At 45.4% G+C, this 26,061-nt stretch overlaps 1 protein-coding gene across 3 annotated transcripts in view; it reads right to left on the reverse strand.

Moving 5' to 3' along the window:
• The window catches only part of actn1 (actinin, alpha 1), a 44,295-nt gene that overhangs the window by 13,475 nt on the left and 4,759 nt on the right, over window positions 1-26,061 (reverse strand). For all 3 annotated transcript variants that reach the window (XM_076157738.1, XM_076157737.1, XM_076157739.1), the window contains exons 2-7: window positions 6,845-6,959; window positions 6,390-6,509; window positions 3,535-3,621; window positions 2,902-2,989; window positions 818-896; window positions 326-407 (exon numbers count right to left, since the gene is read on the reverse strand). In XM_076157738.1, the coding sequence (XP_076013853.1) occupies window positions 326-407; window positions 818-896; window positions 2,902-2,989; window positions 3,535-3,621; window positions 6,390-6,509; window positions 6,845-6,959 (571 nt within the window). The remainder of the gene's footprint in view (window positions 1-325; window positions 408-817; window positions 897-2,901; window positions 2,990-3,534; window positions 3,622-6,389; window positions 6,510-6,844; window positions 6,960-26,061) is intronic.

The raw sequence follows: 26,061 nt of genomic DNA on the forward strand, positions 1-26,061 counted from the left end.
CACACACACACACACACACACACACACACACACACACACACACACACACACACACACACACACACACACACACACACACACACACACACACACACACACACACACACACACACACACGCACACACGCACACACGCACACACGCACACACGCACACACGTACACACGTCTCCAACTAAGTGAATACAAAAACATTCTTAAAGAAACAGGATGACGTCCGTGCAGCTTCATTTATTTGTACAGAGATCTGCAGGCGTCTCCAAGTGTCTCAGTGTCACATCGAGGTCAAACTCCGTCCTCCTCCACATCGCTTTCACGACCCCTTACCTTCTGCGTCCAACATCTTGGGGATGTCCAGGTACTTCTCTGCCACGTCGAAGGCTGTGTTCAGGTTGGTCATGGGGTCGTCCTGTCAGAAGAGGCACAGGCTTGATTCATGCTTTCGTGCGTGTGAGTGGCACATCCATCACGGCGAGGGAGTCATTTCAATGTGTTATTTTCACAACAGGAAATGTGTGACAATTTTTTTTCCGCTTCATCTGGATCTGGATGTCATCTGTTATAAAAATCTGTTCACAAGGTTTTGAAATATGATAACAAACAAACAAACAAAAAGGACAACTGACAAAGAAAAGTGTCCACGCATTTATTTCAAATAACTTTGCTTTGTGTAAATGTCTTCATCAAGGTGAATGCTCCAGTTTGATTATAATTCTTTACCGAATTTTGGGTGTAATAGCATGTGACTTTATTTCCTCTTTCAGCCGCACTTGTGTGTGTGTGTGTGTTTGTGGTCGGTGCTCTCTGGCCCTAACTCACCTTGCGAAGTTTGCTGTAGTCAATGAGCTCTGGACGGTGTCGATGAATGAGCGCACAGAAACCCAGGCCATCTTTCCAGCTGAGAGAGAGAGAGAGAGAGACAGACAGAGAGAGAGAGAGAGATTTCCTCTTTGATCAAGATCTCCTTTCTCTAATAAGTCACACGCTCACATCTTTACAGCAACAGGTCTTGTGTGTCCTCGCGTCAGACGCTTTCAGCACAGAGTTGCATTAAGCCTCTGAATAGAAAAAAGGTGAAACCTGGCAACGTGAATAATGAAAAGTATTTTTCAGACCACCAGGCTTGATCTCAGCCATTCCTGCTTGGATATGTTAAATGTGCAGCCTTGAATTTCCACAGTAAAAGTATTTGCACTTATTATGTTACAGATGTGGTCTGTTGCTTTACCAAGGACATTAGAAGTCAATAACAATGTGCTTATTTGGCTGCAAGTCATATTTTTAGTCTGGTTTCTGTGTTGCATTGACGGGTGTCCTTGGTACAGCCTGACTACATGCAGGGTGATGGGAGAGAGCAGCACCATCTTTACTGTTTTCCTGGGCTCCCATGGTAACAAATTCAAGACAGAAATGTTATTTTTACGGCATTGACTTGCCTTAAATAACGATCGTAATGCATTAGGGGGCTTTAACTTGGCTGCTTTTGTACCTGAAGCTGTGGCGCTACAGAGCACGATGGAGGGAAAGGAGTGATCTCTCCTCATCTGCCTCTCATCTCTGACTGAGACGTATAGCTATCATCCCTCACAGAAACCACATCAAAGCTCTGGCTCAGTCGTCCTCTCCGGCTTCAGATCATCAGGCCTCTCCTCTTACCTCTCTCCTGAAATGACCTCCCCTCCACCTTTCTCCTCGCCCCGGCTTTCAGGGTTCTACAACGTCCTATAAACCCACCGCCGTCCAAACCCCACTGAGCATTCGCGTGGCAGGAATCGCGTGGCAGGAATCGTGTGTGTGTGTGTGTGTGTGTGAGATGTTGAGGAAAACGTCCGGACTCAATCTAAAAATATACGGGTTGGGGGTCTGGTGGCCTGAGGTCTGTTCTTGGTTAAGTGCGTCTGCTTTCAGGTCTGCTCTGCTCTCAGCACTATCTGAGGCCGCTGTGATCATCTGCGTTGCGTCAGGAACCATTTCCGTAATTATGTACTTATTTAAAATTAGCATGCTCACAATGTAATTTTGCATTCTTAATTGGACCAGACAAGTCGGCAACCACCCTTTTATTTACGGCAGCGGTGGCAGCAGGAGAGAGTTGTTGTCTGACTCATACTTCACTACTATAGGGACATGGTGTTATTACTGAGCTGCCTTGCTCAAGGCCACGTTCACTGTAGACAAAGAACATGCATTCACCCAAATTATGCTTCAGCAGTTCATTCAAACTGCCTTGGATTGATGCCATGCCAGCACAAAGGCAGTGGTGGTCTACCCATCTCTCATGATCCCCAGAGGATAGATCACAAGATTGGCAACCAGCTGCTTCAACCCAGCGCCACCATCCACAGAATGCACTTGCACCTCCAGCAAACAGTTGGAGTTGCTTATGCAGCTGCGAGGGCTGAACCTCAACAGCTTCCCGGCCGTGACCACAACCAATAACGCTCACTGGTGGAAGGGTCACTACTGGGGACGGAAGAGCGGTCTCATGGTGGGTAAAGTCTAATTTAGTTCATGGATCCACTAATTGTTTTTAGGTGTGTTGCTTTAAGCCCTCTAGGTGACAACATAAAGTCAGGAGGCACTAAGCTGTCAGAACATGTAGGTCCCACTGCTCCTCTAAACACACACCGGTGAGAGAACAAGTCCCTCCCTTACAAGTGCAAGTGTGTGAGGGGACGGATAGAGATGTCCGATATTCATCTTGTTTCTCAAATCTGACAAAGTGAGGATACCAAGGTGAAAACCGCAGTGTGGACTCGGTGCTATAAACCCCAGACAGAGCAAATTACAGCGTCGCTTTGGGAATTGGAATTCGATTAGTTTTTACAGACCCCGAGCTTGAACGTACCATCAATCACCAACTACAGCGGCCTTATCTTTGTTTTTATTACCCAAAGTCTTACCTGATGTGAAAGTTTTGGATGTTGACATTCTTATAGGGTGCCGTCTTCCTCTGGCACCATAACAGGAGGCCCTCTTTGGCAGACGTCTCTGCGGTTGGGGGAGAGGAGATCATTGTGAAGTTAGAGAAACTCTCAGGCTTTACTCTGGTTGATTCACAACTAATCCCTGTTTAGTGCAGGATTAAGTGGAGGTGAAGTGAATGGGACACATGTGTGATTGCCGGGATGTTTGGTGCTCTCCGGTTTCCAGTGGATACAGAGAGGTGAGTGGTATTCTAGTGCGCCCGGACAGACAATGCAACACAGACTGAAACGCACAATACAATATGAAGGCTGATCACTTCTGACATTCAAATTGGATTACGCTGTAAGCGTATTTTATGAGGCAAAGGAGGAGAGCGCCGTATCATTAACGTTTCCACGTCTGCAGGAAAAGAGCAAGTCTCAAAAACATTCATATTTAAATGAGCATGTACAGTCAAAGCCTATTCCTGTTAGAGTGCTCAGCCATGTGCGTGAGACGTCAGTCAGTCGGTGACCAAGACTTCTCTCAATAAAGTGATGAATATGAAACGTGTGGAAATGAGCGCGCGCGCACACGCACACGCACACACACACGCACACACACCGTACCTTCCACAGAGATGTCTTGGATGGCAAAGCGTAGGATTATGGTCCAGATCATTCCCAGGGTCATTTTAGCGTTGCCATCGACGATCTCTGCAATGAGGGCAACACAGTGACATCATTAATTAAACAATCGAAAGGAAAACTAAGCAATGACAGTTTCAGTAAATGGCTCACCTTTCCATCATTTCAAATATGGTGTATTTTACAGTCGATCAGTACGTTTACATGCACTCAATAGTATTTGTCTTTACTGCGAGTTAAAGGCAAGTCACTCTGATTTAAATGTCTTAACCGCATTAAGGTGAACACACAATGACAAATATATGTCTTAACTGCAGAAAAATGTTCTTAAAATTCATCAAATGAGGGTTGATTGATCAGTTCTGAGACCGACACATGAGCAAGTGATCAAGGATGTTTTTGCACATCTACAGCATTCGAACGTGGCTTTAGATGGAACCCAATTCTCCTGATATGGTGACATCATCATGCATGTTATCAATGGTTATGCTAAGGAATAAATACTGCAACACCTCTGTATTTTTTTTTAAAAATCAAGCTTTTTTACGGTGTGAATCATGTGAATATATATATGCTGGTTGATGTCAAATTAATCTTATTTGTTGTATTACAACACTTCCAACAACTCAGCAGTTGTTCCTGTTATGCAGGTAGTATAATCCACAGATTGTGATATGAACAGTGGCAGAATGAACTAAATATCCAATTATGCCTTTTGTCTGGTGACAGATAAAAAGCTTCTCTTTCAAAAGGGCTTTCAAACAGCTTTCACAAGTCCTGGAAGTCAGGAAACTCGAACCTGCAAAACCTGCAGAGGCCCTGATGTAGCTACACCTTTTAATTTACTTTTACATTTAGAGTTGTAGTCCAGACAGAACAGCCACCTAAGTTCTGGACGTGTTGCCAAGAGGAGGTATAGCTAGAGAGAGCAGACATTTTGCTTTAAAAATTTGGAAATTTGACATCAAAATTAACTATAAATACCTGATAGTTAATCTGCCACTGCCTGTATTTATAGGCTGTGAATGAGGCGCCTGTATTCAGTCCTCCCTGCATTGTTTGTAACGTAAATCCTCCTCTACAGGTCACCCTGTGTGCCCGCCTTTAATAATCATACGTTTCCCCACTCTAATCTAATAAGGCATGACAGCATCAGAACCACTCAACTGTGACGGACAAATTTGGACTGCAAATGTCAGTCAGATGTCTGTTGGTGTAACCCGGCGTGGAAAGATGACTCTGATTGCATTAGGAGCTCTGTTACGGAGGGGGGGGGGGAGGGGACGCGTCACACTCAGACGTTGGTGTTGACACATGCAGATTCATGTTGAGATTAGCGCTAATGAACACGACTGATCGGTCTGGGGGAGGACCGCAAATCCCTGACTCGCCACTCCCCACACCCCACTCATCCCTCACACACCCCCTGTGGCCCCGCACCTCCCAACTGCTCCCGGTTTTGCTATTGATTCCCACCCTGATCCGTCCCAGCAGCAGCAGCAGCAGCAGGGCGGCAAGTCCAGGAGGGGATTCCACACGGCTAATCTGTCTGGAATGCCGGTCTGGCTAAGACGCTTTTATACCGAACTCTGAGCGCGTTCGCCCCCTGAGACGGGAGCAAGCAGGAGGGGGATCAGTGTGTGGAGGTTCAAATCTGTGCACGATGAATTATTACATCATTGCTCCGCATTGATACTATGACGATTGTACAGCGGTTATGTAACAAAGATGCACGGCTGTTGTGCAAATGAAACAGATATTAAGGAAGTATTCAAGATCAATTTAGTATGTGTGAATCTGACACAAACAAAGCTACTGATGGTAAGACTAGAAGGGCTTGAGCACCGCAGAGGTCACAGAGGTCGAGGCAATTGATGCCCAACGGCTGAGGTTAAACTTATTGGGTCATGTGAGTGTGAGGCCCGAGGGAGAGCAAGAGCCCCTGTGTGTTTAACCTGGATTTCCTCATTTTGGAAACTATTTTTTCTCTCTCACACACACAATTTGAAGTTGCAAAGTTCACAAAGTACTTAGACACACTTGCACATATATTACGATCAAAGTGTTTTAAGTAAATATGCAAGTGTCATAAGAATAACAAAAGTAACATGACAAATCAGCGGAAATATCAAATATATCAGCAATTAAAACTTCAAATGAAAAGCTTGTAGAATTTCATTGTTTTAAAAAACAGGCGTACAAGTCAGGGTTCATATCTTACAACTTCCAAACACCTAACAGACCAAATATATGATGCAACATACCTGCCAAATCTACAAACCGCCACAGAGTTATTCATTTATTTACAGCGCACACGTGTGAGGTTAAGAGAGCGAAAGAAAACTACATGGCGAGGAAAGTGAGAGGAGAGAGTGTTTACTCTGCTAAAGACTTGTTTACTCTCCGATGGGAGGAGGACGGACATCCCCGTGTTATTTGTGCTGAACAATGAGCAGCCTCAGCCCCTCGGGGGACTGCTGATCCTAAGATCCACTCTCCCGAAAATGCACTGCAAAGCACAAACCTCCGCCGGAGCTCTCTGGAATAAGGATCTCATTAAACTGCACAGCGGCCACCATCCCTGCCATGGTAACGCAGGAGAGGGCGAAGAGACTCTTGCGTTGTACACACACACGACTGTTTACGGTGCAAGATCTCACAGGAGAGTAGCGACTTATTTGCGAACTTTATCGCCCAAAGGAAAAAGAGGACACTGAGAGTCTGAGATGTACTGTAAACTAAACAAAACAAAACCAGACGAGTCAGACGAGGCTGCGGGAGAACATGCGACCTTCATCTGCAACCTTCATCAGAGAGACGGGACGCTGTTCGCTCACCCTCTGCACCGATAGACACCAGCTTCACTCCTTTGCCGGCAATGAAGTTGAGGGCTTTGTTCACGTTGGAGATCTTGTGGACTCTCATCTTGCCTCTCTCCGGTTTGGCCAAACGTTCACCTGCAACAGAAAGAAGAGATTTCAGTTGCGATCAAATACAAAAGCATCAGTGTGTTATAGACTCTGACTGACTGTGTCTTTATCTCTTGTATACCGCTTCATCTACACACCTATAGCTTATCACTGAGCTCACAGATATAAGAAACAACATTTTGCTCCGAGAGAAACCGTCAAGGCTAAACACATTTCATTGAAGTACAGGGGCGTGTTGGAGCAGAGCATTCCACTGGATCATTTTGACACGCTGATTCTTGAATACCCCTGACATGACAAAATGAAACTTGTCCAATAACGCACCGAAACTAATCAGCTCGTACGGAGCGATCTGCCTTTACCTGAGATGACCTCCAGCAGCAGCATGAGTTTGAGTCCATCCCGAAAGTCCTCCTCGATGTTATCAATCTGCGTGCCTGCTTTCCTCAAGTGGGAGTTACACCAAGCTGTGAATGTCTAGCGAAAGGGAGGAAAGGGAAGGAAACTGTCAAGGCACAGCGCACATTCAAGTACAGTAAAGGAAGAGGAATACTCTCCAAACGCAGTTAGACCCCCCTTGGTGGCGTAAAACCTCTGCCACTGTGACCTTTTTTATTGTTTCTGTTTAGAGTACCCAAAAAGTATTGCGTGTATCCTTGAGGCCAAACAAACATGCTGGATGCATTTCCAAACTCATACAACATGTGTAAAGCCTCTTTTGAAGGTTTGAACATTCACATCCGTCTTCTTTTCTTGTTTTCTACCCTCTGCAATGGCGTATCCCAGTCACCTGCAGCCATCGGAAATGTATGTCTCGTCTCATCAAAACATTCCACTATAGTGCCACACTGTTGAATACTGTCCTGTGACCTCCGACCTTTCATGCAACCCTACATGGATGAAAGTGTAAAAATCCTCCTCATAATGTAGAAATGTTGAATTTAAACCTATAATAAACAAATCTGTGCAAGAGTGGTAAACTTTTTTCACTTGACTTGTGTTCTCTAAGTGCTGCCTATGTGCCGTCACACACTGGAGCATTGTGCGGCGTACACAGTAGGTGTAGCAGGCCTCGGTTTCGGAGACATTGCTGGCATGCTTATGGAAAACATCTGGGCCCCGATCTCCGCCGCCCAACAGGAGCTGGCATGAGCAGCGGGCCCGCCGTGCACCCCCCTGTGAACGCCTTTTTTTATGACATCCCGGGTTAATTACACCCAGGGCCCGAACATTAGGCACCATGTTTCCACCAGAGAGCTGAAGGAGGACCTGCAGGAGCACAGCCAGCCTTTTATGAAAGCCAGCACTGTCTTCCACTGGCCTGCCTTCGCTGACGGCGAACAAAAGCCACTTAAAAGTCACTGGCAAGCTGGCGTGGACCGCTTTTGGAACTTCCGCGATGAGATCACCCTTAAATATGGAGTGGCATGAGGTTTACGCAACTATCAATAACCTTTAGTGTGGAGGAGCCGTGGAGGAGCCGGGGTTTAGATGTGTGCGAGTTTGGATGGCATGTGGGGGAGCGCACGAAGACAAACTAACCAATGAAAAGGCCTAAGGAAAGACTGGATACGGTCGAAACCGTGGAGGGAAAAGGACAGATTATACTGCATTTATCTGCAGAGCTGACAGAGGAAGAAGATGAATGTGTTTGGTAAATTACAGCTGGCAGACACGCGGCCTCGGCCCCTGGTGCTATGCGAGATACTGTCGTCCTGCGAAACTCTTTTGCGAGTTAAATGAAGACCCAGCGTGGATATGTCAATTAATCCCAAATCAATAGTCCTCGTGGAGGCTTGGCAGAGACTTTTAGCAGTTAAAACAGGGCTGCAGTGTCAGCAATTAACATGAATATCAATTAATGAAAGTACAGACAGCAAGTGTTGCTTCCTTTGCAGGCTCACGTCCAATCTATGTTACTTATGTTATCATCCTTTCCGCAGTCGTCACTTGGTTTGTTTCCCCTTTTCTAAAACCACAAACGGTATTAAAAAGGCAACGGACAGGGGAGTCATTTAGCAATATGTTGGGACTCCCCAGGGAGAGCTGGAGGACACGGATAGGTATGGGGACAGATGGGGACACCTGGGCTACTTTGGTGATAAATAGATTGATTGATTGGACAATTTTGCACACTGACAGCTCTGAATCTGTGTATTTCTAACAGAGAAGTACTGCCTGCTGTTGTGTATCGTAGTCTTACATGTGTTTGAGTTGGATGAAGACATGTGTGCTTATATATTAAGCTCTTGCATGGCGCAGCTTTAACAGGAACACACAGCTGAAGAAGTCAAAAGGCCTCGACTCAATTTGCGAAGGAGCGCAGTTGTGAAAACAGCAGAAGTTCACCAGAGGAATGTTCCCTTGTTAGGGGAACTTTGAGCAGGCTGGCAGCCACCTGCACCGTCACATGACCCCGCTGGCGGTGTTACGGTCAGCAGGCTCGGGGCTTTTCAGGTGTTTGGGGCTTCTGGCAGGGCACAACACTCACTTACTGCTCCCGCTTACATCCAGCTTCACCGCACATTTAGATCAACCGGCAACATGAAAAGGACATATGGGGCTTTGTGCTGAGGTGACAATTAGAAACAAGTAGTAGTTTGCTTTGGAACAGCATGGTGTCATGACAGCATGACCTTTAATGTTACCCTCAATTACAATGTTTACATACTAAAGAAAAATGCAAGTCAGCTATATGCACGTCCCCCCCTTGAGGAGATGTATGTAGGGTGTAATAAGGTGCTTACATGTCTGAATGAGTCTATTCATAGAAGCGTAATCTAGGTTTATTCCTCACAGTGAGCATGCTTGTGGCGATTTCATTTGCATCATGATGTACACATGACCTACGGACCACAAAGGAAAGGCGAATCTTAAATAAGTGCAATGGCGTCATGCTGTCCACAGCGTGCTCAGCCCCTCCCTGCTCCACCTTATTAGCTAAATCTCCTGTGTTAAGCCAATCAGGGAGCCGACTCTCCATCGAGCGAGGACACCTGATCCACATGTTGCAGCTGGCCACTCGGAACAACTCGTATTCCTTACAGTATCATGGGATAAAATGAGGGAAAGCAACAAGGAGCACAAGTCCCCTTTAATGAACCCACCGTGAATAATTTGTGGTCAAGGCAACGAGACATATTGGTTATCACAGAAGTTGGTGTTGAGCAGTTCACCTACCTGTTACTGTTTTACAAATAAAAGGTTCTCAGGAAATGTTTCAGGACTATATGAGAACGTAATTTAACTGCAGCATGATAACTCCTCCCCTGAGCATCACTGCAGCCAAACTGCAGTCACTGGCTCCTCCCCCTGTGGAGAGCCAAAGGGGGTTATTTACTGAGCCTACCACAAATTACCTTCAGGATCGCACAACTCTGCGTCACCGCATGTTTTCATGTCCGCAGGGTATTAACGAACACAGACGCACGTAAATGAGCCCAGCCGCAGTTTCAATTTATTTTGTATGGACTGCTGCTAATAGCGACCCGATGCTGGAATGTTTGAGACATGTCTGGAAAGCAACGGAGCACAAAAGAACTCTGATACGGAGCTCAAAATACTGTCTGAGGAGAGTATTTTGGAACTACTAGTCACATAGTCCTCCAAGAAGCAAGGCTACAATATACGCCTGCTTAAATAATGCTGCAGTCAGCGCCCACAAAAAGGTCAAAACAAAGTAAAAAGGACATTTTGATGGTTCCTGAACATCCAATATTCAATAAATACACGATTTCAATCATAGCACACTGGACAGCACCTGCATCACTTTTAGCAGCCATTTGTGTGACTTTCCCGTTTTCCTCCCACATTTTGCGGCCTCCCGTAGGAGCGCGCTGAAACAACTTAAACATGCCATTCTTAGCAGTGCCAGCATGAAAGCTTGGCGGGGCACCACTGTAAATATAGAAAAATGCTCTTTGGAGCCTCACATTCTTAATAAGGATGGTTGGAATGATGAGTCGTTTCATCAGAAATATGTGCAGAATTCCAACCCAGTATATTTAAAGAGAAGTTTCATCCTCAAACAGTTTTGTATATCATCAGTATGTGACGATCGCTGCATTCCAGGAGGCATTTTGCTATAAAATGTTATAATTGTCTCTCCTGGTTTCGCAACATTCCTTCAGTTTCGTCTACTTCTGCATCACTTAGTGATTCGCAGCGTTTCCCAGAGTGATTTTGAGCAACGTCCAGACCAAGACCGAGATTATGTTGTGTTTGGCTGTGGGTCGTGTCTTTTGGTTTAGAAACCAATATCAGTAGCAAAAGCATAATAAAACTTAAATGTCAGCACAACTTTCATGACTGACTACAACTTTACCTTGGGTTATGACAACAAAAGGTTACTCCACACTGAGGCAAACTCCACTGAAACTGTACACACAAATGCATGCATACACAAATGGCTGATAGCCCTTCATGTTTGTGTAAATCTCTCCTCTATTGCATGATCTCTTTTCACTCGAGTGTGATCGTGTTGTCCTTGTGCGAGTTGTGTCGGCACTGTTCGTATGTGCTGTGAATCTCTGTGAGCTGTCAACATGTCTGCTCCGAAGTTCTTGAGACCAAATCAATCGTGTAAAAAAGGACGGACGTGAAAGAAGCGAAAGTGCCGCCGTCTCTGTAGGAGGAACTGGGAGGGGAGGCCTTGTAAATTTGGAGAGACCTCGCCTGCTCTCGTCTGCCTCCTCGCACCAGTCCCAGCCTCCCAGAAATGAGGCGGGCTGTAAAAAAAACAACCCCAAAAGACGACAGGGGTCGAGCGCAGCAGCAATCTGCTCTGTATCAGTTTCAGGGAAAGTTGCCCGTCAGCCTCATTATGAGCACTGGTAACCGCCGAACCCACCGAGCTGAGCCGACAGACTACCTGCAAGCCATACAGCCAACGTACTGCACAGAGTGATGTAATGGCAAACAGCAGGAAGATGGGCAAACTACAGTATGAAGAAACGATGACCTGCTAGAATCTTTCAATAAACTACTTGGCAGCACTTACAGTCTGAATCATTACAGGAGTCTTATTTTAGATTAAAAACAGACTGTTGACTTGGTTTAGTAAGTTTCACTTTACATTAGTTGGGTAGAGACCAATAGGCAGTATGGACACCAAAGCTGTTAACCCTGCGTAAACCGGTATGTTTTACATTAACATTGATTCAAATGATTACGGTCGTTTTCAAGTCGGAAATGTTTGAGGCCGAGAGCGAGGCGATGAAGACAGGAAGAGGATAACCATGCTGGGTTTAGCTATTGAATGGATGTATGCATGTACAGTATGGAACGACCACCATTGTCCCAAGCCCACGCATACGACTGTGTTCAAACCTTGCCAAAAGAATCATAGCAAGAGGGAACTAATAACGGAGTCAGATTCAACTCCCATCAATCCCGTCTCCAGCAGTAGAGGGACACAGTTTGCCTAATTAATAGACAGAATAAATGAAAAGCTGGTGAAGAAAGGGACCAAGACAGCGTAATCTGGGATTTACAATTGCCATGTGAACAAACTCTGGTGGGTTACTAATGTTGCTCACTGTCTGTTTAATATGAAAGGGGCCATTTTTTTTTACCACACTTCAACCATTACAACTCTATATGGCAATACTATATCAGAACTAGGTCTCAATCAAAGAGTTGCTCGGTATCAAACCAATTCATGCAGATTTGATAAGACTGGATGGATGAAATGAGCTGTGATGTGTTTTTTTAAGCAGTTTGTGACAAAAATGCTTGAAAGTAAAGAACATGAACATGAGTTGATACCAGTTCCTTCATATCAAAACCTCTGCCCTAAGCAACAATACATCATCTGAATAAAATGTCTCTGAGCTGATGGCAACGCCTCTGAAACCCTGGCACACTCCCGCCTTTAAAACTCTCTATCTTTACTTGCTGCTGTTCCTTTCCCCACCTCTCACTCAGCTTCCAGCCTCCCCCTCGTCCACTCTTCCCTCCCTCGCAGCCCATTAATCAGCCTCAGTTAGGAAAATATTTCCTGCCTCTCTGCCAGTTCCATATTAGTACAATCCTTTCACTGAAACAAGCCAGCTCATGAGTGCGAGCCCCCTGCCATATCCGAACGCCCAGGCAGACATATCTGAGAGAGGGAGAGAGAGGGAGAGAGAGAAAAAGAGAGAAAAAGAGAGAAAAAGAGAGAGAGAGAGAGAGAGAGAGAGAAGGGAAAGGCAGATATTATTGGCAAAGCGTCGGACACAGGAAAGTGGTTTTCAACACCAGAGCCAGTTTCTCAAGGCCCTCTCCAACTCAGGGTACCAGAGGGCCTCTCATGTCCTGATGCAGCCTCAGAAAGAAGCAAGATGATTTGCAAGAATATCGTGGAGAAATATCACCTCCAGAACTAAGCTGGAAGAAAGGAGGAGAAAAACAGTTCCTACAACATAAAACGCTACAATCCGGCTCCAGCTCAAGCGGGACAAAGAGGGAACACTGTCTCCATGAGAGGGGGGAAAAGGGGCCCCAGTGAATCCCACAATGTTTCTCTGCTGCTAAGTGTGTTTCTGCTGCCTTCATTTCACTCGTGGGGGCCAGAAAAGTGCTGGTGGAAAGTGTTTCTTGTGCCAGGAAAACTGAAGTGCTAACAGTGAGAACACCTTCCTACCTCCACATCTCAGACTCCCACATGACTTCCTGACTCACAGAATGTGCGATGGATTACGATATCGGCCTTTAACCTGTCCAGTTAACGGTGAACATGATCAGATTTAAATCAAGAACTGCTGCATTCGTATCACATCGCTCCCGTCAGAATTCATTATTATTCCAAGCAGGTCAAAATTGTGTCCTTAGGGTGGCAGTGGTGTTTGCAAGCTCAATCAATCAATGAGAAAAGTCCATGGTGAAGCTTTGGATTGCACCACATATCAACATAGATGCATCAATGGTGGGAGTTCAACTGCTTTGATTCACTACACAAGATCCTCTGCTGATATGCTAGCCTACCTACACTAGCATTGGTCTTGTGAAACTACACAGCAACGGAAAGGACACAGCAACGGAAAGGAATCAACTGCAGAGTAGCCGTCTTAATCAGTAGTCAGGGAGATCCTTTGAATTTGTCAAGACCTAAAAGCACAACTGCATATGTGGGCCAATGCAGCTGCAAGATGATTTTGGAATCAGATGAGTTAGCTCCTTAAATAGACAGAAGCAGTCGTCCAAAAAATGAGTTATGTTATGAATCACAATTTACCATGAAGAGCTACGGCGGGAGCAGATGATTCTGTTACTGCCGCCTTCAGGAAAGAGGAAGAGGAGGAAAAGAAAGTCGAATTCCTTTGTGAACATCGCAGAGAGAAACACAGTGGTCGGAGCGGACATGCGGGACGGGCCAAGCTGCTGTCTGGACGCACTGCGGGCCGCTGTGCTGTCGAAATGTACATCTGGCAAAGGGAGAGACCCGAGCACAAATCATCCCAGCTGAGTGGGACAGAAAAGCTGAACAGAACAACTGTTTTCCCACAGGCAGAGATGGTGAGGATGATGAAAACTAGGCGGACGGAGTGAAACAGCAGCAGGTAACCTGAGAGAGGAAGGAGAAGACGAGCGAGCAGGGGGGAGAATACACTGTAACTGAGACAACCATTAGCCTGCATGATCCGATTGTTGTTGCTGAGGCAGGTTTTATTAAAACACGTTTGCATTTTGTTATGGCACGTAAACTCAATCTGTATCACACATTCTCTGCACTTTCAAGTTGTGCACGACACTTGATTTTGTTTGGTGAGGAATTTCTCTGTTTTCCCAGAAGTCACTGGAGAGAATCGCCCAGTCATAGGCTCCTACAAGTCACCTACGGTGGCCCACAGTGGACAGTAGTCGCATTGAAGCGTGAGGACAATGGAACAAACAATGAAAATGTCAAAGAGGGAGAAACGGAAAGAGACTGTTGCAGCAGCCATCACTGGAAATATTCCATACTGGAGCTACTTTGTTACCAACACCCCCCTTAAAAATGGACACAGCCTATTTTACTCAGTGTTTACTGCCATGACCCATAAGAACAACACACCTAGCCAATAAACAAACAAAGTATTCAAATTGTGAAATAAATCTGGCAAAATATGCTCAAACAATAAGTAAGTAAGTTATAAAAAAAATCTCTTCCAACTTGTGTGTTTAATGGGAAATCAATCAACTCTGAACACATTTACAAGTTTGATTTAGCCCCAGTAAAGCTTCATGTAAACACATTCATCAGCTTGAAACTGTCGTAAATGTTCTGGACGTCTTATTCTGCATTTAAGACGGTACAGTCACAACACAGACACAAATCTAAGCTCTGAAATAAACGTACAGTCGGAGAGAGGCAGATAGGTGCAAAAACAAACGGAGAGATCAATGAACAAAACTCAAAGGCACCGTGACTTCCTGACATTTACACCTTCACTCCACACAGCACGATAGCACCACATTAAAGGAGCCACCGCTCCATCCATTCTGCTCGGAGTGAGTCATGGACAGGAACAATATGACCTTTCTTCCTGCTGAACCTGGGGAGAGATGAAGGAGAAGCATCTGCCTCTCTGTCAGACTACACTCGGCCTCACTGACAGAGGGAGGCCTGCCAACTGGTCGTGCTGAGAGGGTCAGAGGTCATCGCTCATCCCGCTCCGTCTCCTTCCTCTAAAGCCGGCTGGGGGATACCGCCCGACTCCCCCCCGCTCACTCACATCTCCCCAAACACCAAGACTCTGCTAAGCTCAGCTGAGGCGTCCAAGCAGATGTGGTGTGTACAGTATGTGTGTTTGTGTTTGGAAGAAGATGAGGCAAATGGGATGGACAGTGTTTGTTTCCGGATTGCAGCTGGTCTGATTTGTCCCACAAACACTTGCCAGCATTATCCCACTGCTGCAGCTCTCGTTTCTCTAATGTTCCCCTCAAGAGTTCCACTGTTGGACCATTTCCCTCTCTCTCTCTCTCTCTATCACTCTCTCTCTCTCTCTCTCTCTCTGTGTTTGTGCCACAAATTGGAGAGAGTGTGAAAATTGGTGTTGAGATGATACTAAAGACTTCATCCACTGTTCTAATGTAACATGCTTCATAGACGGTCTAACAGGCTTTTGGCAGGTGGAGAATTCCAAAATCATTTCGTGTGAACAACAACTGTCCAATCCTGCAGACACAGAGCCACGATCCAAAACTTTGCAAAGATACCAATTAATTTGTGTTAAATCACACACGATGACTCCGAGAAAAACTTAAATCAAATCCCGGAGGAGTCATTCAAGGAAATTCTGAAGCAGTTAAATGCAAACTAGAAACCTTTAAGTTGGATCCATGGAACCTGTTGAAACTGAAAATGTCTCAGTCATTCCATTGCCGTCATACACACCAGACATGTCACCAATTGAGCATGTTTTGGATGCTCTGGACCGGCGCATAAGGCAGCCTGTTCCCGTTCCCACCAGTATCCAACAACAAGTATAGCTATCGAAGAGGAGTGGGAGAATATTCCACAGACGACAATCAACAATTTGATCTATTCAATGCAAAGGAGACGTGCTGAATTGCATGAGGCAAATGGTGTGCACACAATATACTGATCGGCATTTTATGACATCTTCTCTTTTGCATATCTGGATCCCCAATCACATGAAATCAATAGTAAAGTGCTTAATGAATCTATTCAGCACTTAACAAGCATTTATATTCCTGTTCAGTATATTTCTCTCCTTTATCCTGTGCTCTCTCATCTCACTGAGCTGAGCTGAGCTGAGCAGTTCGGTTCTCTCTCTCTCTCTCTCTCTCTCTCTCTCTCTCCTCACACTCGCACAGTTGCAGCGATGCGACCGGTCCTGTAGCAGCAGTGGTAAGGGAGCATCCTCTCTCGCAGCCTATACGGTATAGAGTGTGACAAGGAGTCTCCTCTGTCTCAGGTACGGTTTCCACCCAGCCAGGCTGTTAGTGTAATCTGCCGACTCAGCACAGTCATCCCATTACACTTATCTACCATCCTGCCTGCTGCTTCAGCACGCTCATGTGCACGAGGGCGCGTGTGCGTAAGCGTACGCACTCAGGAGCAACAACAGTGCATGAAATATGCTGAGAAACCATTTGCACACATTCAAAAATTCAGAGACACGTTCAGATGCTAACAGATCTTAAATTGAGTTTAAACACACATGCACGTTCACGCCCACGTGCTCACATGCTGAGCGAACAGCTTGCCAAAAAGTGCAGACTGAAAAAGAATAGCACTCATTGTCCAAAGCAATGATATTTACTCTCTTGTGGCCCGAACCCAGACCTAATGCATATTCATCCCTGTCTGTCTGTGTGTGAATGTGTGTGTGTGTGTGTTTGTGTGTGTCTTTGTGAGAAGTCAAAGTGTGGTAATAGCTCTTTCCTCAGCCTGGTTCATCCAACAAAGAGTGGCTCGTCTGTGAAAATGCCGCAGAGTGCCTAACACCAGAGGGGTTGCTATGACAACCACAAAAGCATGGAGACCCACAAACAAACAGCTTGGCTGCATCGTGGCTCTCATACCCACGTCCATGGCTGCCCGAGCACTCGCCGACATCCAACGTGTCAGCACGCACGCGCGCGTTCACACACATCCCACGCAACACACGTTTAGCAACAAAACATCTGCGAGAGCGAGAGTACGATTCCCATCCAAATTCAAGGACCTTTTTAAGACTTTTCATTGAATTTCAAGGTATTTCAAGATTAGTTCAGTCAAAGTCAAAGTTCAGGGATGTTGTCAATTCAAGCCATTCATTCATTTCAAGTCTACAACCTGGGATGTTAAAGACCCATGAGAGATATGTGCTTCAGGAGCTTCATTTGTCTCCTGTAAAGCTTCTGCACTTTAAGAACAGACAGGAGTCGTCCACGCTGTGACAAATGTCCCTGGAGCGCGACGCAGCTTGATAGGTGAGCTCTCATCAGCTGATCTCACAGCACACAAATTGAATGCAAATACACAGGCAGATGCTATTCAAATGAGGCCCAGGCATCAAAGCGGCCCTGCTGAGCAACGAGTCGGTTTGAGGCTCGGCAACAACTTGTATCTCGCAGCTTCTTTCTGCTCAAAGCACGAGCACAAAGATGTTTTTTCTAGGGAATCCTGTTCCATTATAAGCAAGTGTCCACGCTGAAGCTGCAGCTTGGCTTTAGGGTGCAGTATACACACACACACACACACACACACACACAAGCATGCATGTGTGTGTGTGCATACAGCTGCAGGGTAAAAAGTCAGTCAGTGACTTACTGGTTGATAAGGTTTTGGTCCTTGAAGAGAAGAGTTTAAGTCAATAAATCATTTTTCTAATGGTCTTTTAATGGAGAATGAGCCAATAGTCCTCAGGTTCTAGATTTTGTTCGCCACTTCATCTGCAGAGGGACATTAATGCTGGAAAACAATTTGGCAAAATGAAATCAATTATGTCCCTGAAATTAGTTGAGTAAGGATTTTGTTAACTGAAGGCAGCTCCAGTAAAAAGCTTTATATATATATATATATATATATACATACACAGCTCAAGTGAAGCTGTATGCACTGTAAGCAGATTCTACACAATAACATCCAGTTTGGGTTCATCTGGTAATCAGATAATCACAATTTCATCACATTGTTCAGACTAGTCAATTTGAGGCTTGAAAACAAAGAGAAAAAGTATTTCTGTGAGCTGAGTAAGACTAAACAACATTCACATCACAGCGACTGACTCAGCAGTCAGACCTCCTGAGCTCTGACTGAGCTGCGGCTGCTCTCCACCAGCAGTCAGGTGCCAATCTAAACAGTGTGATGGGAGGTAAGTTTCAACACGCTGCTCATGAGTCAGCTGCAGCTCTGTTTGCCCGACGCCGTGTCATGGGAAGCGTGTGGCTCGGCCTTGATGCCGCTTTGTGGTCACCTGACTCAGAGAAACACTCAGCTGCTCTCTCACAAAAGGGACACTTTCAACAAATCTACACACTTAATGCAGCATGTACGTTTGTGAAGCATGTCAAACCAACACTTGCAACAGATGCAATAATTTGTTATTTAAGGGGGAATATTGGGCTGTGTTATGTTTCCGCCTTGTTTTTAGAGAGTAAGAGGTGTGTTGTGTGAAATGCCAACACATGTGGGCAGAAACAAACATTTTCAGCTGAATGGGGGCCTAAAACGACCCGTTTTCACTAAATTAGCACTGAAGTGCAAGAGAGAGAGTAGAAATTACTCAATGTCTGTTGTGCATCAAAATTCTTCAAATACTCCTATATGAACATGATATTGAAATCTGTAAGATAAATCATTATGTAAAGCAAAAGGAAATTTTGCATACATATTTTATTGTTTTACTATTTTAATGTTGCTTTTTCACTTCATGTTATTACATTGGAAACCGAAACTAGACGTTAAGGTACTGAAAAGGAATTTACCTTTGGCCTGTGTGCTGTGCATATGTGGGATCCAGATGCACAAACACACAAATTTAATCTTCAGTTCCACATTTGAGGAAAAGAAGGAAGTGTCTACGTTTTCAGTTCAGCAAATAAACCTGAAATGAAAGCGAATTTCAGCGGAGCACAGAAACGTCCAGTGTTGAACGTCCAGAGGTTAAATAAACTGAATACGGCATCGCAGGATTCATGATCTTTTGGATTTTGTGCCATTGACCCCTTGACTAAATGGCTGATTTCTGCTCATGCAGTTTCACATTCACTTGTGTCTAAAACTCATGAATGACTTATAGGAGAGATATAAAACACACAAAGGAGCAAAAGTTATGATCCACAAACGGTACATGAATTTGATTTTCAGCTACATCTCTCAGAAATGTATAACAAAAACCTAAAATATAACTCTGAAATGCATACAAGCCCCAACAGTGACTGTGCCAAAGTATATACACCAGAGAATTACACTGGTCTGTATCTGGTTTTAGAGGGACATCATGTAAACACTGTAACTCATCAGAGTAAACCAGTTCAGCTTGTGCTCCAATTAACCTGGAGGAACCTGGTCTGCTGCCTGAATCAATGTCAGATTAAAGGTTTTACTTGGTATCTTCTTGGCAAGGAGGTTTTCCGCTTCGTTCGTCTGTTATAACCTGGGCGCTGAACCTTATTCAAGAGTATTACGAAATTTTGTGGAAACTTAGGCCACAGCACATGGAAAATGTGACTCATTTTTGGTCCTTTGTGGTTATTTAATCAGCTCACACACACACACACACACACACACACACACACACACACACACACACACACACACACACACACACACACACACACACACACACACACACACACACACACACACACACACACACACACACACACACACACACACACACACACACACACACACACACACACACACACACACACACACCAAGTATATTTACCCCTTTGTGCTTCTGGTGCAGCTGATCATTGTGGATGCCGGCCAAAAATGAAGCTTTCAGGCCAGTTTAGGACCTGATGCATCAGCTGAAACTATTGATGTATCGTAGCTTGGTCAACACTCTATATAACGCACCATGTGCAATATTCGAAAGAATATTTTCAGTAAACATCTCTATTATTTGCCAGGGAATTACACAAATGAAAAACAACTGTCCACAAAACTCAAAGCATTCTGGATATATTTTGGAGCAATCAGAATTAACCAATTAAACCAATTAGAATCAGGTGCGTCATTGATGCCCGTCGTCTCATGAACAATGGTATTGGTTGGACGAGTGCCGTCAGTTACCCACGTTTCATGGGACAGTATTGCAGAATAGGACTCAAACAGGATCAGAAGCAGAGTTTGGTCAGTGACAGAGCACTAACTTTGAGGGAAGTGCATTTTCTGCTGGGCAAGGCAATTCTTCCAGCCTTTCTGGATCACCGGGATGTCACGGAGGTTGTAATTACAAAAGGCCCTGGAGACAGAGAAGCAACAAGAGGAGGAGCATGGGAAGGATTTGAGATACACACATTCTACCCCAAATAGCACCTTCCTAAGCCTCCATTTTATCCAAGTGACCACAGCTACAATTGAGCGGTACCGTCAGCTGCTGCCCGCACGGCACCTGCCAGCACTTCACACAGCTCAGGCCCCTCTGCTGCCCCGCCGAGTCGCCAAGGGCTCTCCAACGCACAAAACCCGGGTTACCGAGACGCCAACAAAGCAGCAGGCGGCCACAACCTCTCAAGCTGGGTGACCACGGGAGGAACGATCCAGGGGCGGAGTCTGTTACATGAGTGGGCAACTTGTAATGAGAGCCGCCAGGAGCTCTTCGGGGGCTTTTGTTAATTGTTGTAAATGAAGCGACGGAGGACTGATCCCTCAGTGGGAAACAACAGTATAGTGCAAAAACAGGAGCCCATTATTCCAACAAAACTCCAAAGAGAGGTTCTTCAAGATAATTGGTCTATTTTCAGATAAAATGGAGGAGAAACAAGTCTGAAAAGTCTCAAGAAGCTATAAACAAAGTGTGTCTCCAAATGTGTAATGCATTTCCAATACAAATCAAGTTTGTGAAACGTTCTAGAAATCTGTGATTGATATTGAAACAGCAACTATGACTCATAAAAATTTTACTAGAAAAAATACAAAAAGTTGCCACCACACTGCAGCACATCGAGTTAAAGTGGGGGGGGGGGGGGGGGGGGGGGGTTCATCAGTACAGAACAGGAAGTATGGCTCAATTATTGCTGCTGCACAATGTTAATTGAGACGAGATCACAAGCAACAGAGTCATTGGTGCATAATGCAACGCGCCTGTGGGGAGAGCCGCCTCCTGCGCTGACCGACCGCGTGCACCGCCGCTACACCAGGCGATCGATGGCAGCTACTGATTGGAATTTAGACGCTCGATACTCGTCCCACTTTAGGAAAGTGGAAGAGAGCAGCAGAGCAAATAGCCTCTGGCCTCCACACACACACTTCCCAAGGACTCGCTAACAGGAATTGAGGGATTCATCTATTTTTGACATTCTCATCATGAGTGCACAGCAGCAGCCTGATAAGTTGATTTGCTGCGTTTAACGCCGACGGAATTCCAAAATGTGAACAAGCGATGACAAATCAACATCTATATACTTTCCGTCTTCATCTTTATTATACTCCAGTCGCCTCTTTATTACATATAGAGTCAACAAAAGTGACACACAGCCTTGTGTGTAGAGAGGCTGATAAGAACGAAGAGACATTTCGCTCCGGATAAAATAAGTCAACTAAAAAATGAAGAAACGTTTCCCTAAATCCGTCGCCGCCCACGCAAACGCATCTCGTGGAAAGAAGGCAGCCGGTGGTGAGGAAGCGTATAAGGAAAAGAGGAAACGGGAGGGAGCTGACGGATAAGAAGCCTTCTCAAACTTTTATCACTTGCCGAGCCATTCCTGCCTCTCATCCAACTCTGACTGAAAGGATAGTCAAAGAGTTTTGGTGTACGTGCAGGATGATTCTGTGCCTCGTTTGTAGCCGCCAAGCGGTAAGAGCAAGCGCGACACAAGGGCACGACACGCCAAAGGAACAGCCCTGTTCTATTAACGTCCACCTATGCTAGCCATAAGAGCTTGATAAACAATCGGGGTTGTTTGTGTGGGGTTTTGATATATTGAGGACCAACAAGCTGCTAATGTCACTTTAGTTTTCAAATGTCAGTTCAGTTCACAAGCTAGCTCCTATTTTCTGGCCAAAGAGGTGGCGGCTAGCTTTGGCTTTAGCTGTAGCCGGTGTTGAGGAAGGTGGCACCATTGCACACAAGTGGACACGCAGAAAGCCATAGAATAATCATGTCCAGTTTGACTTTCTCAAACCTTCAGCACCGGCCTCACAAAGGGGACGTCCATGTCTGCATGCGTGTTTGACCGTCGATGCACACAGCCAACAGCCAACAAACAAGAAGAGGACAAATATAAATATAACATGTTGATAATATTGCTTGTGTCTGTCAAAGATATATTGGACCCACTGGTGCAGACTGAAGTTTTTTAGGTCCCGCTGGCATCGTGCTACTCAAATAAGGAGCGTTGCCACTCCACACACATCGCAGAGCTCTTGTTGGGAGCTCGGCCAAAATCTACAATCCTCACATCCTTCTGCGCAAATACTTCCAAAGCTCTCCAACAATCTGCTGGAGCTAATTTGATGCTTCAGCACTCTGGTGTAGCCATTTCGGGTCAAGAACGCTGCAGTTGCACAACGACCGGCGAGTATTCTTCAACCACCAAACGGCAATAAAAGCAGGGGAATTCTGCGCAATGAACAACAACACTGCGAAACATTGTTTAAAACATTTGCTTCAGCTGATGTCTGGCCTGAGTTATTCTAAAACTAGAAGAGTGGACTTTGACGGAGGATCCTCCCCAGGGGCTGTAGACTTCAAAAACCCTGCCCTGCTTTCAATTCTAAAAGTGATGATGAATGACAAACCAAGTGCCCTGAGGGATCTTTTTTGGGAGGGGGGGGGGGGGGTTGTGGCACTTTTAAGCTGCTGAAGAAGAAACAGTAATTTGATAGTTGTAGCCGGCCTGGTCGGCGACGATAAATTATTGACTCCAGGTTGACAATGTGACAAAGGATGGCCCGGCGAACACGCTCCCTTTGTGTTTACACCTGAAAGCTCCTCTGTCTGAGCCTCCTCGGCCACTCCCTGCCTCCTACCCTCCCCTCTCCTTTCTCCCCTCCTGGGCTCCACCCACATGGAGTCTGAATGGAAAGGTGTGCCTGCTGCCTGCATTACCACGGTATCTGTTTACTCAGAGCTGCTTTCCCTCACATGAGACGCGCCGCAGCTGCTCCTGTGACGAGGCTTACGGCTAATGCACTCACATGTTCGCCGACCCTCTGTGTGTACAGTACCGAGTCCGACCCCCCACCGGATTCAAAGAGGGGCTGCATGCACAGCGAGCACATGCACATAAGATTGCACGCCTGCTTTGATAAATAGCATTAGCGGAGGAACGATCCGACTCCATCCTCCCCATGTGGTGCAGGAAAATTCCTTGGAAACATGCAGACTGATCGCCTGTAAGCCCCCTCTGTGCCTAGGGGTCATCCACGATTGGAGACATGTGACCATAAGCGCATAGTGCTTCCAGACGTGGCCCAGCGCTCCATTCTAACTTCCGCGGGCTTTCCTTTTTTTTTTTGTGCTCTACAGGAAGTGCACCCTGACCCCAAATCCCATGGTGGATGTGGAATCCACACAACTCCATGTCTGGGCTCTCAAAATGCACCACCGTGCTGCAACATAACAGTGCGCTCCAGTCTGAGCAGCAGGAATTTTGTTTATTCAGAGAAAGAAACAAGTACTTCATTACAAATGTCAGACTTTCTACTCTCGGTCGACTTCATCTCAGAGGGAACTGTTGTATTTTTCAATCCACTGTGTTTATCTGTCAGCTGATGTTCCCACTTATTTTGGTGCAGACTGTATATTTGACTTGGAATAGGTGCAAAAATACCTCCTTCTCTTTCATAATGTCCTCCCCGACTTTATTTTCACCAAAACGACTACTTATGATTATTATACACGAGCACATTTAGTGATAATATCAAGCACTAGGAGTTTTTTTTTTTTTTTTTTTTTTTTTAACAGTATTACGACTTTACTCCACTGTATTTACTATAGACTCCAAATGATGCAAAGCATTCAAAAGCCCCTGCAACTAAGTCGTTTATATTCTTTGCACAATTGGCCTTGAAACTGTTTTAATGACCTATAACCAAAAGCTTTTTTTCCTGCACACATTTCTAAATTTGGAGCCCTGGCCTGAGAAGACGGAGCCATGTAAGAATTTGCATCAGGGCCCTGGCATTTGGGAGCTGCTCAGATAAGAGCCCAGTAATTGCTCACATTTGACTTTTCAAACAGAGGATTTGGAAATACACAGATGCAGCTAAACAGCTCGATGAGGAGGAACGAAATTGAGCTTCCCGATTCACGGAGAAAGCACCCACGGCAACAACATTGTGAAAAATATCATTATGTGAAAGCTGGAAACCATAAAGCTGGAGTTGAGTGTTTGGCCAGCATCTGAGTCCAGAGGTGTGGAAAGTTCAGGCCTGATGCTGCTGGCCAATCAGAGCACAGCAGGCTTACAAGAGGCAGGCTTAAAAGCAGCAAGCGCCATCCTCCCCCGCCCTACTTGCTGTGCCCCAGTTGGGGTAGCGACTCATCTTGTAGTAAACTGTGGTATTTGGGCTCAAAGGCTTTCCTCAAAACCTACTCCCTACAGAGACATATGACATTAAGAATCAATTCTATCAGGTTTTTAAGTATTGTTAAGATATTAATACTGTAGCAGCTTTAAAAGAGAAAATACCTGAAACAGCGCATTTTCACCCAACTCAGTTTGATCTAACTCTGCATCTAGCTTAAGAGTAGGCTGGATTTTATCGAAAAGAGAACTTACATATAACTTAAACATCTAAAACTACTTGAAGATTAACAACCTTACAACTGAAAGCTGCTAATCATGTTTGCTGGGGGCAGTGAAAGCAGCTGCTGTTTGAGTGTAGTTTAGAAAAAGCGAGCCAAAGATCTGGTTTTGTGAGTTCTTCCATTGACTTCTTTCTTGGGTAAACAGTGGTACAACTTCTCCAACAAGGCCCATAATCCACCTCACTGCAGTGGGGAACAATGCACCCATGAGACAGACTCTGCTTATGTAAGAGCCATTAGACAGGAGGTCAGTATCTCCTGGCATCGCGTAAACCGGAGAGGCCCTGTAGGGTTTGCTACAGACTGAAAGTGTCTCATTAGCAGCACATAACAAGATGTTTGGCTTAATTCTGAAGCGTGCGCCGTCAGACCCCCGACCACATTCACGCCGGATCAGCTTACGGCTCGAAACTTCCGATCGAGGCAGATGTGAGCCGAAGAATAAAGACATAGACGATCACATCATCAAAAGCTGATGTGCGCAGTCAACAACCGCGTCCAACTTGGCCACCATCCAGCTCCGCTTCCTGCAATGCTGTGTGAGTCGATGCCTTTTGGCCGACTTGGTTTGGGTTTCAGACTGTGTGACCCTATCAATCAGAACAAATAAGACGGAGGCCCTGACAGCGTGACCGGGCCAAGATGATCGGGTTGGATTTATAGTCAGGCAGTGCAAAGTGCGACAGTGAGCGAGACGCTGGGACACAAAAGTGCCTCAGATTTCTATTAAGACACAATCCGGTGGAATATGCTAATTTATGACTTCTTACTGTTTCACAAAGAGCGACTGGGATACATGACTAAGTGACAGAGCGATGGAGGCTGGGGTGGCTCCTGCAGAGAGGCAGAGGCAGAGAGGCAGAGAGGCAGAGAGAGAGAGAGAGAGAGAGAGAGAGAGAGAGAGAGAGAGAGAGAGAGAGAGAGAGAGAGAGAGAGAGAGAGAGAGAGAGAGAGACTCATTTTACTGCAGCATCTTCAACTGTGACAACATCTGAGACACAGAGCTGTATGTTAGCTGGATGCACAGAAGAGTTACACAGAAGCATGAACCCCCTTTTCTCTTGAAAATGGTTGCTTGTCTGATCTGTCTCTCAAGAGTGCATGTCTTTATAGGGGATGGTAATGGTGAGAAAATATGTAAAAAAATCAATATCCTAGTTTTACGATATTAAAACAAATTG

The sequence above is a fragment of the Genypterus blacodes genome, unplaced genomic scaffold (assembly GCF_046128005.1).
Source record: "Genypterus blacodes isolate CSIRO-AG114 ecotype Tasmania unplaced genomic scaffold, CSIRO-AGI_Gbla_v1 ptg000073l_1, whole genome shotgun sequence".
Taxonomy (NCBI): Eukaryota; Metazoa; Chordata; class Actinopteri; order Ophidiiformes; family Ophidiidae; genus Genypterus; species Genypterus blacodes.